This window comes from Monopterus albus, unplaced genomic scaffold (genome assembly GCF_001952655.1).
Source record: "Monopterus albus unplaced genomic scaffold, M_albus_1.0 scaffold141.1, whole genome shotgun sequence".
NCBI lineage: Eukaryota > Metazoa > Chordata > Actinopteri > Synbranchiformes > Synbranchidae > Monopterus > Monopterus albus.
Window position 1 is genome coordinate 1,509,990 of NW_018128021.1, and position 13,812 is coordinate 1,523,801.

The following is a 13,812-nucleotide window of genomic DNA, read 5'->3' on the forward strand; positions in this document are numbered from 1 at the left end:
GCTGGGATAATTGCAGGTGAGCCATGGAGGAGATGGAGAACCGCAGTGCAGAGAGAGATAAGTAAACACACAAGCGACATCTGCGGTTGATGACTAACGCTGTAGTGACTCTAGTACACTCTGTGTTTCTTCAAGACTGCTGGAACAAAGGTTGCAGTGAGAGCCCTGCTGGTTTGCTGTAATTATTCTCACTGAGCCATAAAACATAGACAAATATTCCTTATCCAAACAGGATATCACTTCTCATAGTGTGCACAAAAAAAATATTTAATTCTGGGAATGTGCCCTTTTATTGTCAATGTGTGAACATATTTAGAGCCCTTACTGTTTTGCTTTGTTATTTTTTAAGCTGGGACTTCTTTTACATGGCAAACCAACAACACATAAAACATTTTGGGTGCAGTGTACAACTGTTTTTGGACATATTCTACCATCTAGTGGTGGCGCTTGTGCCGTTACAGGCCGGGGATGTATGCCAGTACCTGAGATCACAGGGGGTCAGTAAAACACGCTTATCTTTTCTAATATCAAAGCTATGAGAAAATGAAAATGCTCAAGAAATGGTGTGAAAAATGTAATAGTTAGCATTTGATTGTCTTTATTTTCACGAAATATAGTAAATTCACAACAAAGAACAAAAAACAAAACTAAAAAAAATGGCAATTTTCAGTGAAACTATGTTGGCATTTGGACAGAGATGGAGGTAGAGTAATTAGAAATTAGGACCCTGAAAGTCGCTGAAAGTTCACTTTGTAAATTTATCAGTGAAACTGAATACTAAGGAGATTAAAAACAGCAGAGGAAAAAAAAAAACGACTTAATTAAACAGTACTGTTATTTGAGATTACATCTGTAGCACCTTGTTCATTACAAGGTCTCTGTAGTGCTACCAATTTTCCTTTATCACTTGTTCCCCCAGCAGACGTGACGTAGAGATATACTGTAGTTTCCATTCAGACTATTCCGGGGGCAACACAACTGAGATCCATGTGGGTGAGATGTGTGAGACGTTTTCATAGTGGAATGTTTTTATTTAATGCACTTAACCCAGTCAGCAGCCTCACTTAAAACTATATTCAAAACTTGAGACTTCATCAGATTTCGTCCTCACCATATGTGGCTCCTTCCTCCTCGTCCTCTGGTTCCATCAGGGTGCCAGGACAGGGCTCCATGGTAACAGCGACGCCCATGCCGCTGCGTCCAACGGGCATGTCGGTGACATGCATCCATTCATTACTTTCTGGACAGTAACACTCAACACTGGACAGGAAGCCGTGCTGGTTAAAACCTCCTGAATGGACACACACAAACAAATGTCATGTTAAATGAACCTGTTAATAAAACAATTAGGGAAGTGTTCAACAGTTGTGTCAATGAATAATTAAACTCAATTAATCTATCTTTAAGCAATTTAATTTCCAGCTCATAAATGGATTAGTAGAACAATTAAAAAAAACCTTCTCTTTGATTTTCCATTGATTAAATTTTGTGATGTGGGATGTTATTACTTCCTGATCTGACAATTAATTTTTCTGCTTCACGTCTGTTTGCTCTGAACACTGGAAACATAGTTTGTTTAATAAACAAACACTGAGTCACTGAGCCATGTTTGAAATAAAACAGTGCAGCCTAAATTGTAGGAACAACGGCTTGCAATGGCCACCTCCTGGCCTGACTGTCTACTCATTAATCAGAATCATTTAATTACTTCATGAGCCTGGATTATGATTCTTCTAAATGTATAACCATTGTCTTTTTTTCTTGGGCTCATCAGCATCAGCACTGCAATTTTTGAAATAAATCAGTGTTAGAAATGAAGGATTTTCTATCATAAACTGAAACGTCTCAAAAATAAAACAAGTTTTTGTGGCTGTGATTAATCAGAATCATTTAATTACTTCATGAGCCTGGATTATGATTCTTCTAAATGTATAACCATTGTCTTTTTTTCTTGGGCTCATCAGCATCAGCACTACAATTTTTGAAATAAATCAGTGTTAGAAATGAAGGATTTTCTATCATAAACTGAAACGTCTCAAAAATAAAACAAGTTTTTGGGGCTGTGACTGCAGCCCCATCCAAATGCTTTCTATAAAAATAAAAAATTATTAAAATAAATCTAAATACTAAAAACCATAATAGTAATTAGAGAAGAAAAAACAACATCATTAAAAAAATGGCAGACAAGATTTAAATAATTGTATTAAAATGTATTTAAAACATCTGATGAACCTGACGAAGTAAACATGTTGGCCTTACTAGCGTTAATAAAAGTTTCTTGGTCATAGATTGTCTGCTTTAACAACTTTGACACATGCTAACTTCTTCCAGCTCTGCAGTAGATACTCTGTGCAAAGCTTCTTTTCAATTAACTCACGTTTGAACTTTCATTCTCATTATAATTTGATTAATGCTGCAACTGACCGAGGACGAAGATGCGCCTCTGGAGGACTGCGACTCCGTGTGCGCTGCGGCAGTGCTGCATGGAAGCTGCAGGCTCCCACACGTTCCTGGCTACATTATAACGCTCCATAGAGCACAGCTGAGTCCTCCCATCATAACCTCCTATAGCGTACAGGTAAGAGTTCACACACACCAGCCCTGCAAAAATGGAGAGAGAGGGAACAGGAAGAAACAGTTTGGCATTTTGGAAAAAAAAAGAGGCTTATCTGAGTTTAAATAGGAACTTCAATGTTGATATCACACATAGACTGTATATAAAAATGGATGACAGTAGCCAGAAGTGAAGCCACTGTGAGTTGATCACCCCCTTGTTGGCTGGTTGGAGTCTAGGTCATAAACCATGTTATTGAATGGGACATGAGCCAAAGTAAATGTTTCCCAAAGATGATTTCTGACATTTCAGGTAGATATCATGTTGATTTGTGCACAAGTAGAAGTTAGTTTTAAATAAGTTATTTGACAACAGAACAATATACACAATATAATGTGTTTTTGGTGACTGACTGCTCTGATACAGTGACTCCACCTCTGGTAACTACTGTTGCTAAGTGTGCCACAAAGGCAAGACAGACGCTGCTAAATTTTGTGATATTTTGGTTTCACTTTTGCATTTTGATATACAGTCTGCTGTATGTATCACATATATTTATATGATAAATATGTATCTGAAATCAGTAGCCGGGCAGCTTAGCATAACAACTGAAAACAGGTAGCTTTGCTCTGTCTGATACCAACATGAGCTGGCTATCAGCACCTCTAAAGCCCAATAAACAACACTTTTCTAATTTGTATAGCCTTTCTAAAATCAGAAGTGTAGCAGGAGGACAATTTCTTGGCCAGGAGCAGTGGAGACTCCAGGAATCAAGTTATTTAACAAGCTTTAGAGTTCCTGGTAGGCTGGATTCTGTTACCTTCTGACTGCACGAGGTTGGCTCTGTCCCCCCATTTCCAGTTTTTATGCTAATATAAGCCAAACAGCTCTGCTGCTCTTTATTGCATGTACAGATGTGTGAGCGGTATCAATCTTCTCAAGGCAAAGCAAATTTTCCAAAATGTCAAAAAGGTCAGAATGCACACACAAACATGTTAAATGAGATTAAGTGAAACACATAGATATACATGCATACAATTTATAACTATTATTGTGTGTTAAATGAGATTAAGTGAAACACATATATATACATGCATACAATTTACAACTATTATTGTGACAGTCCTTGTAACTGACCGTAAAGCCCCCTCTCAGATTCATTATCATCCACTCAGCATAAGGGCGCTGAAGAGGTTTGCCCCGGAACGTGAATGAGGAAGCGTTGTATTGTTATATTTTCCCGGTTTCATTTCACTCGCCTCATGACCTCCGTGGAGGATGTAAGCAAACCATAATGTCGTTTGTACTGGGGATTTGTCTATTGGTTTGATGCTTATTGTTAATGTAAATGCTTACATAGTTCTCTGGTAACTTTTCTCGCTATACGTTCACGTCGTTTTGGTTCTATCTTTATCTCAGAAAACACGCAAGCTAGTAGTGCTTCAGGCCGAAGACGCAACTAAGGTATCCAGGTTTTATTGCGGCCTTGGTGAGCGCAGCAAGGTTTGTGAAATATGGTGTTCTTACTTGTATAAGGTTGTAGAAATACACTGATTGTAAAGTGTCATATTTCTCGTAATTGTTAGTCACATTTTTACATATTTTAAAGTAGCAAACTTGTGTTTCTATATGTTTATTCTGTATTTCAGTTTTCACGGTGCTCGAAGCTGGTCATTGCCGACTGCAAATAAACATACCGCACCTGTAGAGACTCTCTGCTCATTCGTGACGCCAAGGGCCGTAACAGTCCTAAATCAAAATGTCCTCATTCTGTTCAAGTCTCAACTTGGCCCTCATAAGGACAGAAACTCACCCAGTCCACTGCGTACAGAGCTCATGGGAGCCAGCTGGTGCCATGTGTCATTGTCAGGTTGGTATTTCTCTGCAGTGTTCATGCGGTTCTGTCCATCATATCCCCCCACCACGTACAGAACCTCCCCGCAGGCTGCCACTCCGGCACCCAGACGGGCAACTGACATCGGACAAACAAAGGACCAGCGATCAGACTCTGGATCCCACCTGCAAACCAAACAGCAGTTGTATAGAGCTTGCAGTCAATGCTGTGGTAATCTACCGACACATCCTAGTGACATTACATATTAGGGGATTTTTTTAACCTCTGGATAAAACTAGGCTAGCTAGCAAAGACAGCTATCTCCTGGCTGTAGTTTCATATCAGAGTGACACTGATCTCACGTCAAGAAAGCAAATATCCATATTTGCAAAAATGTCTTAAAACTCCTTTAATATTGAAACCTTTAAACTGCTGATAGGTGGGTGATTGATATTTCATCACCTACCCTCAGACACTGGTAAAGTCCCAATGAGAAAGGCACTAAATTCAAGTCCCTTCTTTGGCCACTGTGTTGACAATGACTCTGCGCTCTGAACCTTGAAATTACTGCACAAGCATCTGCAGCACATTTCAAGAACCAATAATAAAACATGATTAACAATTAAGCAGGGAGGCACAGCATGACTCCCCTTTGAATCTCTTGCATGTTACTTGGATTCCTTTGGGAAGCATCCTGAAGAGCAGAGCCTTTACTGCCAACTATTGTTAATATCAACACTCTTATCTTCTTTGATGTGTTAGGCCACCTTTCATTGTATTTAGCATCTTCTCATGAGAATCCTTCAAAGTGGTGTCTGATGAGTTCTAATAATTCTCCCGACTAGCATCTTTTAGAAATCTAAACCCATGCGTTAAAAAGGTAAAGGTTATATTTGAAGCACAGTTCTTTGGGTATGAAAAAAGAATGTCAAAATCAGACCCGAGTTGTGTTAAATGATTCATAACAGCATTAAAACTCTTCCCTGCTCTGCAGTAGCTGCAACAAGGGGTAAAGTATTCCCCACCAGATCGACATTCCTGGGAAGTGTGTCTCAACTTGCTTCAAAAGAGCCCCGTGTTGTTGTCTAATTAGGCTAAGAGGAATACCTGAAGACGTCTTGACTGCTCTTTATGTTGAAAGGTAGCTATTCACTTAACCTCTCTCCTGCCATTATCCATACTTTCAACAGTAACTGCACTTCATCTGAGTATGTGTGTGCTCATTACATTCATCCTAGTAAATATGTTATTAAAACTCAAATTACGTCTCGAGTGCCTTGTTGACAAACTAAATCCTCACACACACACACACACACACACACACACACACACACTGAGTGAGCACCTCAGAAACATCTCACCTCTCTACCGTGTTGTGATGTGTCGAGCCTTGGGATCCGCCGACTGCGTAGATGCAGCCATCCACCACAGCCACCCCGATCCTGTTCCTGGGGATGTTGAGGGAGGCTCGCTGGCTCCACTGGTTGGTCATTGGGTTGTAGCAGGACAGAGCGCTGGACTCTGTGTTGTTTTGAAGTGACATGTTCCGACCCCCAACCTGGATTCCAGAAAAGAGGGATTAGAAGAGAGATTATGATGAGTAAAAAAAGCACAAAACTAAATCAGAGAGCTTTCCATCACACTGTATATAATTGTGTTGTAGTGTATCCCATTATGTGTCATTCAGAGAGTAGCATTTCACTGGTAGTATTACATAATGCAACTGATGTAACCTACGGTGTAGAGCAATCCTAACAGTGCACAGGCTCCCAGACCACTGCATGGAGTGTCCATGTCAGCCAGTTTTAGCCAGACATTCCTCGTGAAATCAAAAGCCTCCGTGGAGGCCAGTGAATGTTGCTTGTATCTGAATACAGAAAGGGAAACAGTGAGTGGGTAAATAAACAGATGAATGTCCAGTGTAAAATAAAGATTTTTACTAGGAATAGGTCATATAATCTAGAACTTAAAGCATACATATATATTTTAATCCTAAAGATTGAGAAAGAATAAATGATGCACCACAATGAATCATGCATGCTTGAAATGTGGTTGTACAAAGTAATTCATGCAACATGCAGACATGTAAAAAAAACAAACAAACCAAACCCTCACTTAAGCTGAATAATTTATTAAATACACCTCATTTCAGTCTATATGACCTTCATCAGGTATGTCAGTAAACATCTCTTCCTTCCACTTACATACACCATCAGTTGCCCCCAATCATCCATTTAGAGCAGGGGCAGGGAATCCTGGGTCCTCGAGGGCCGTCGCCCACGAGGACCAGGATTGCTCACCCCTGATTTAGAGTAAGGCAGGGTTCAAATCAGTGAATCACCTCTATTATCCACACCCATTAACTTACAAAACAATGAAATATTATGACAAAAATACAAATGTTAAATCCATGAAGATGCCAAATAAGCAGTTGAAAGCAAAAAATATCCTACAGGTATAACAGCAAACACAGGAACATAAAATAGCTTTTTCCAAAATATTTGGATGCATTTCTGCTAAAAGCCACTGGGTGGCAGACTGAGACACCTCCTGGATCCATCTAACACGATGTAAACATAACTGACAAGTTTGCCAAGTGACACAAACACACACACAACTTGTACATTGTAAGTGGTCATCTAGTGGCAATAAAATGTCTCCTAATCAGTTTCTCACTATCAAAATCAGAAACAGTCCCAAAAGGTTTGTTATGGCCTGATCATGTCTTACATTAAGCGTGAAATTGGTAATGCACTGCAGAACAAAGCAATGTTGTTGAGAAAACAAGACAAGATAAATACCCGCCGGCCACATAGATAAGCTGAGTTCCGCGGTTAGGTGCAGGAGACAGCCTCCTCAGTGTCATATCCTGGAAGATCTTAGAAAGGAAGTCCTTACAGGTATTGGCCTGAAGGAAAGGACAGAATATTAAAACTTGACATGAGAATAGAAGTGAGTGAGCATTGAAAAAAAAAATCTTTTGAATATGTTACATATTGTACTGAAATACCACCAAAAAGTAGAAATCTCATCTGTTCCATAACAAGAAAACACATTGTAAAAAGCTGTGGTTTACCTTACGGAGGATGGGACAGGACAGGAGCTGGTTCTTTAAGAACTTGGGAGGCAGAGCGTAGATATGAACCGCATTCAGGAGGGCATGTAGATACTGGGCTCGACCCTCCATATCCCAGCCGACCCAGTCTGTACAGGCCTTATACACCTGGCACGGATTTATTTAGACATATAAGTATGTGGCCTGTTATTTACATGTAGATAAATTGTTGTGAGAACTAGCATCAATTGTGGAGATTTCTTTAGATGTTTGGATGAGTGCTGGGTAAAATAATAATCAAAACCACAATATCAGACTAAACATAGACCAATTAATAATTATTTTACTATAAGTACACAACTCTGTGGCTTCCATTTTTTCTGATGCTCTCTGATTAATATTTTGGTTGCTGGTCACACCGTATTTAAATGCCACATACCTCAGACTCACAAAGCACCTTCAGACTGTCCTGACTGATGAGCTCTAGCAGCTGGCAGTGAGTGAGGCTGAAGAACTCATCTTCTTTAGTCACCTAGGACCAACGGACACACAGCATGGTCAGATAAAGGCATACTGTACATTCATATTTTAGTTCTTTTTCAAATTTTGCTTTCTCATTGGGATATGTTTTTAAATTAAATTTGTCTCTTCATGAACTGGTAGGTCTAGCAGGTGTCGGAGACATTTTATTTTTATATAATTTAACCTTTAATTTACCAGATAAATCCCCACGGATCTCTCTTCTTTAAAAACTATTTTGGCCAAAATAGCAGTGTTACAGGTTTCAGACTGGAGAGTCCAACATCAAACACACAAACATTACTCAAAACCTGGCAACAGTGTATAAGAGGTTAAGGACAGAGGAACTTACAAAACAGCTGTCAATATTAAGGATGCTAAAAACAGAGACAGTCAGCAAAGGGATCATTCATCATAGAGTTTACAATAGCCTTGAATTAAGTCTGGGATACCTGATTTTTTTTAGTTCCTGTTTTGCTGTGTGAGAACAAGTGTTTTAGAGGCTGCTGAAAATCACCTCAACCACTAAACTAGAAATAAACTAAGGACTGCACATATACGTCGGTGTGTACCTGTGCTTGCTACTCTTGCATCTCACCTCATTGAAGTGTGTATTGATATACTCTCGGCTGTGCTGGTGCAGCTCCATGCAGCCGATCTCCTCAGCAAAGCGGGCGATGCCGATAACGTTAGCTGGCTCTAGGTGCTTAATGAGGAAGTCACAGCATGCCTTGGCCACATCCTCCATCTGATACCTTACAGAGAAGAACAGAAAAGGATACATTACCATTTATATTTCACACCTACAGTAAAAGGATCATTTTATTCTTATTTCAGTATGAAAGTCTGATTTAATGCATTTAACTAAATCCTGAAAGATAAATGGAGTAACAGCACAGAATATATCAAGTCTGTTATCAATTTTCAGTGACTCAATGTACTACTGCTTAATTTCGTTTACCTCATAGCAGCCAAAAGAACGTGTAACACACACTTCTCTCCCACTGTGATGCGGGAGGTGTATGCAAAGTCAATGAGCATTCCAACCACCTGGGGACAGACATCACACAAGGTGACCTCCGAGGCGCTGCACTCTCTGAAGCTGCTGGTGAACATGGCTCTGAAGTAGGGGCTACAAGAGGCCAGTACAACCCTGTGCACCTGGGAAAAAAGACTGAATCAACGACTACAACCCTGTGCACCTGGGAAAAAAGATACTATAGTTGGTCAACGATTGAATGAAAAACAGCCCTTATCTATGGAAACCCAAAGGCTGGAAAACCTTTGTGGCTCATGCGCCAGGCAAGCAATTTGACCAAACATCATCTGAGAGTCTGGTATCCAGTTCCTTTAATATATACAGGGTGTAACATTAGTGAAGTGGACTATGGAAGCAAATGGATTCACAGAATATGCACAGTGAGCCACAGAGTGACACAAGTGCCAACCAACTCCTGTGTACAAAGTATTAGGCAGGTGGTCATAATGTTATGGCTGGTTGGCATATAGATGTAGTCGTCTGGGAACATGGTGTGAAGATAGGGAACAACAGGTTAGGGGTAACAATCTAGAAGCTTAAAAGCATCCACCATCAATGTTTGCTGGTGATAAAGTGAGTTGTCACATTGTTACCCCATTACTCCAAATCACAAATACAAACTGGGAAGTACTTTGACTTCTCTGATAACCTTTTACTGACTTTGTTCAGTCTCAGAATTCCATTCCCTGCTAGCATTTTAAAACTGAGAAAAACTTCCCACTGATTTTGGACCATTTAATTTAGACAGTGTATCACCTTGAAGTCCTCTGTTCTTTCCTTGTACGCAACATGTAGCACCAGATCACACAACATCTCTTGCTGTCTGAGCTCATGCATGACTGCCAGGGACCTGGAAGCATGATTCTCCACAGTGTAGTCAAGGTACCCAGACCCATGCATGGAGGGAACTACAATAGCTGAGAAGTCAGAATTACATGTGGGACGTTTCTTCCTCATAGCGCAATGCATTGTGGGTAGAGATGAAGAGGAGGACACCCACTTTTTTTTGAGTAAATACCTTTCCAGTCTTCTATAGTTTAAAGTTTTGAGTTGTTATCCCAATGGGTCTTTTAATACATTACTGTACAGGCTCCGCTGAGCGCATGTCTTTAGTTCATCCATTCTTCTGTTAATTTAACAAAAAAACTCTATTCACTCACTGGACATCTCCAAAGAAATTAGGGATGAAAACAGCATAGTGACATTATCCATTGGTGATTCCAGACACAATCAGGAGGCAAGCAGTGCACAGGAAAAGCCAGCTGCTGCATTATCCAGGTCATACGTTTCCCAGCACAAATATAATGGGTAAACAAACTTGCAGACTGATGGTGAACCACATAATAATCTCACATCTACAGATCCAGGCTCCAACATGACTGATAGCATTTGTCTCAAGATCAGACAGTTTCCAAAGCACGAGTCAAACCATGATCACTCAGCTCCAGATTTTTCAGGTTTCACGGTTTAGAAAGTAATCCATTCTGACATTTGAGAAAGTCCTCTGCAATTCAGCACCCCACAGGAGAAGAGGAAGTGGTTGGAACATGTGCAAAAGTGCAAAATCAAATGTATCCTGGCAGGTCTTTCCTTAATCCCATCTGCTGTGACACGTGTCCTGCAAAAAAGAAAAGAAAAACAGTGCGAGTTAAAAAGAATGAGAGTTTTAGTGACTTGAAAAGAAGCTGATGGAATTAAAACTGCATGTAAATATGTCACTGTCATTTTCCCCTTCTGTATATGTGGGGGTGTGGGTCACAAAATTTCACTTCCCTGTAGCTGAAACAAAAAAGGGATGTCTTTTGCTGCAATGCGTTATGCAATAACTTTCTCCTAAGGAAATTGTCACTGTAGTTTTAATCTGGTTATTTGATATTTAATGCTAAATTAAACATTTATGACGTCTTTTATGATATACCAATAAATGATCATCAACGAAAGATCAAAACAATCTCAAAGAGCTTGTTCTCCCCTTCAAAATCAGCATGGTAATTTGTCCAGTTAACTGCTGTTAACTGCCCAGACAGTTAACCGTCCTGCCCAGTGTTCGGGTCATTGGAGCGATTGAGGCTCTGCAGACAATGGACAGATGTTAAGCATATAAAAAACACATCCACGCTAATTAAACCAACAGAAGGTATGAGTGAATTCCAATCAGACACCACAAGTTGTCACTGACCAAACTCTCCACTGTTCTTAAAAATCACATTCACTCCTTTGTTCCTACTTTTTCTCTGGCTGAGCAGCGCCCCCTAATGGCACAGCAGGGTGGTGTCATTAACCAGCTCATCTCAGCTTATCACAAGTCCTTGAAGGATCTTTATTATTCCACTCAGATGATGTAGATGACATAATGTAGGCTCTGTAGTGAGTTTAACATAATTGCAGGCTATGAGTTTAAATGGTGCACCTGTGTCTCATAAAGCACTAATTAAGAGTCTCCTTAGATTCTTGTCAACTAGCTGTCCCTATGGAACACTCAGCAGCTAGCATGGTGGAAAATATCAGGTAATGCCTAGAGCCTGATTGCTTTGGATTTTTGAGGTTAATTGTTAAGGTATAGTTCAACATTTTGGGAAATACTGTATGATTATTGGCTTTCATGCCAAGAGTTAAATGAGAAGATTTATACGAATTAGCTGACCACAAGCATGGGAAGCACCTACAATAGATCTTCCTTATTAGAGTGATGAAAATCAAAACATTCCTCAGCTCACCTACAGGCCGACACTATGCACCTAATTCTGGTTTACATTTATTATACTGTATGTAATGAATTTAGATTTGTAGTGCATGAGAATTACCTTCAAAATGGTAAAATTGGTGATTACAGATCTGGGCGGCCCACCACTGACATGTCAAGTCCCCCAGTGTCTGATTCTTGGAACTCTGCTATTTAACCTGTACATGCTTCCTTTGTGTTAACTCACAACAATAACGCTGTGTATCACAACTACTTGGACAACACTCAGATTCACTTAGCTATTTCTCCAAGTGACTTTGGTCTTTTAGAGTCACCCTGTTGATGCTTAGAGCATATAAATGCCTGGATACATTTAAATTAGCTTCACTTAAAGCTGCAGCAGGTTTTCAAACCTTCTTGTGGTAGAACTATACCCCAAAATGTGTCTTAATACAAAATACATTTCTGATCTTCTTGAAAAATACAAACCCAGCAGGGCTCTTTATGAAGCAGTCAGCTGGCAGAACCTCGGGGTCAGATCCAAACAGGGTGAAGCTGCTTTTAGCTACTATGCTGCACACAGATGGAACCAACTTCCTGATGACCTTTGTCAATTTGCTTTTATTTTCTGTTTATGTATTTTATATCATTTTGACAATTTTATCTTTATTGTCTTAATGGATTTTATTCTGGTTGTTGTTGATGCTGCCTAAAATACACAGTGTGCTTCTTTACACAGCGTAGAAAACCCACTACAACCGCATATCCACTGAACAGAGTGACTTGCTTCTACAGCTTGAAGTGGAACAAGTCGGCTCCTGAGTTGGACAGCAAGAAACAGTCAAAGAAACAGCAAGTATGCATCTATGCAAAGACTCTTAGATTCAAGAGCAGCAGATCCATTTTTAGCATGAAATAGACAAACACTAATCCTACAGGTGAAAAAAAACATACCGACCCCCTGGCAATCACAGAAATACTCACAGAACCTGCATCATCATCTGCATTCATTTCGTTTTTCCCCCATCAGAATCCATCACATACAATTTCCACCAAACATGTTTTTATTTTACTGACCAATGTACATGCTGGTTTTGTCTGCAGTTTTGCAAAGTTGTACAATCAAATCTGTTCAGCCTGGAGCTCCCATACCACTTACCCTACAGCCAGTCACAGTTGGTCATAGGACCAGAAATGTGAGAAGGAAAAAGGGGGGGAGAGAAATCTAGAGAGAGAAAGAGATTGTGAGGGCAACATACAGTGAGCAGAAGAGAGAATGACAAAGTGGGGGGAGAAGGGGGAGTAAGGAGCAAAAATAGACGGCGGAATTAGCTGAAGGAAGATATCACTGAAGGAGTAAAACAAAGGAAGGAAGAGATAAATACAGCCTGCCCTACTCTCCTGATCAGGGTTTAAGGGAGATAGCAGTAAATTACTGTGTAAACACAGTGTGCACAAGTTGACTACTATTAAAAACGTTGCTCAAGCCTGCAGAAACACACTGTGAGAACACTGTGACACTGCACTTTATTTATTTCAATGAGGTTTCGAAATTCCAGTTTGACCAAGTTCCTAACCAGTAACAATGCATGTAGTAAGAGTTTAGTCAAACATATTTTTTATGTGGCTGTTGACAAATGAAAAGAAGCTCACAACTCACCCATAAAAACCAAACTGATCCAGATAGTTTGAAAATATTATGCTTTGCTATTTGGGAACTCAAACAGCTCATAAGCATCTTCTGAACACATTTTTAGAAACTCCAGTCAAAAGCAGGACCTGTCTTCTGACCACACATTCACCATATTGGGAACACTAAACACACCAAGTGCCAATTTTTGATTTGATTTGATTTGATTTATTCTTTCAAGCATGTAAAGACAGTTGATATGTCAACACACATAATTTTACACATATCCAACAAATGCTAATCCAATATCAATTTGCTTATACCTAATACATGCTTGAATGGAGTAGGAAGAAGTCAGACTTATCCAGTCCTACCCCATGACATCATCTTACATCATTGGTTTGCAAGCAGTATCTCTACATAAATAATTCTCTTCTACACCACACAAGTAATATACTAAAAAAATATAACAGTGTTAACATTCTTACATAATTACAT

At 39.7% G+C, this 13,812-nt stretch overlaps 1 protein-coding gene and 1 long non-coding RNA gene across 3 annotated transcripts in view; one reads left to right on the forward strand and one right to left on the reverse strand.

Annotated features, from left to right (window-relative positions):
• Window positions 1-571: 571 nt before the first annotated feature.
• keap1a (kelch-like ECH-associated protein 1a) overlaps window positions 572-13,812 on the reverse strand; it is a 16,310-nt gene continuing 3,069 nt past the window's right edge. Inside the window, exons 2-12 of one of the 2 annotated variants that reach the window (XM_020614069.1) lie at window positions 9,758-10,619; window positions 8,924-9,123; window positions 8,561-8,717; window positions 7,883-7,975; window positions 7,465-7,611; window positions 7,190-7,296; window positions 6,126-6,255; window positions 5,750-5,946; window positions 4,368-4,573; window positions 2,425-2,601; window positions 572-1,291 (exon numbers count right to left, since the gene is read on the reverse strand). In XM_020614069.1, coding sequence (XP_020469725.1) covers window positions 1,095-1,291; window positions 2,425-2,601; window positions 4,368-4,573; window positions 5,750-5,946; window positions 6,126-6,255; window positions 7,190-7,296; window positions 7,465-7,611; window positions 7,883-7,975; window positions 8,561-8,717; window positions 8,924-9,123; window positions 9,758-9,970 — 1,824 coding nt within the window. In that variant the 5' untranslated portion in view covers window positions 9,971-10,619 and the 3' untranslated portion in view covers window positions 572-1,094. The remainder of the gene's footprint in view (window positions 1,292-2,424; window positions 2,602-4,367; window positions 4,574-5,749; window positions 5,947-6,125; window positions 6,256-7,189; window positions 7,297-7,464; window positions 7,612-7,882; window positions 7,976-8,560; window positions 8,718-8,923; window positions 9,124-9,757; window positions 10,620-13,812) is intronic. The other variant, XM_020614070.1, reaches the window with a different exon arrangement.
• On the forward strand, window positions 3,694-4,302 carry LOC109968065 (uncharacterized). Its single transcript, XR_002276047.1, has 3 exons — window positions 3,694-3,834; window positions 3,974-4,057; window positions 4,204-4,302. It is a non-coding gene; the product is annotated as an uncharacterized LOC109968065 (long non-coding RNA).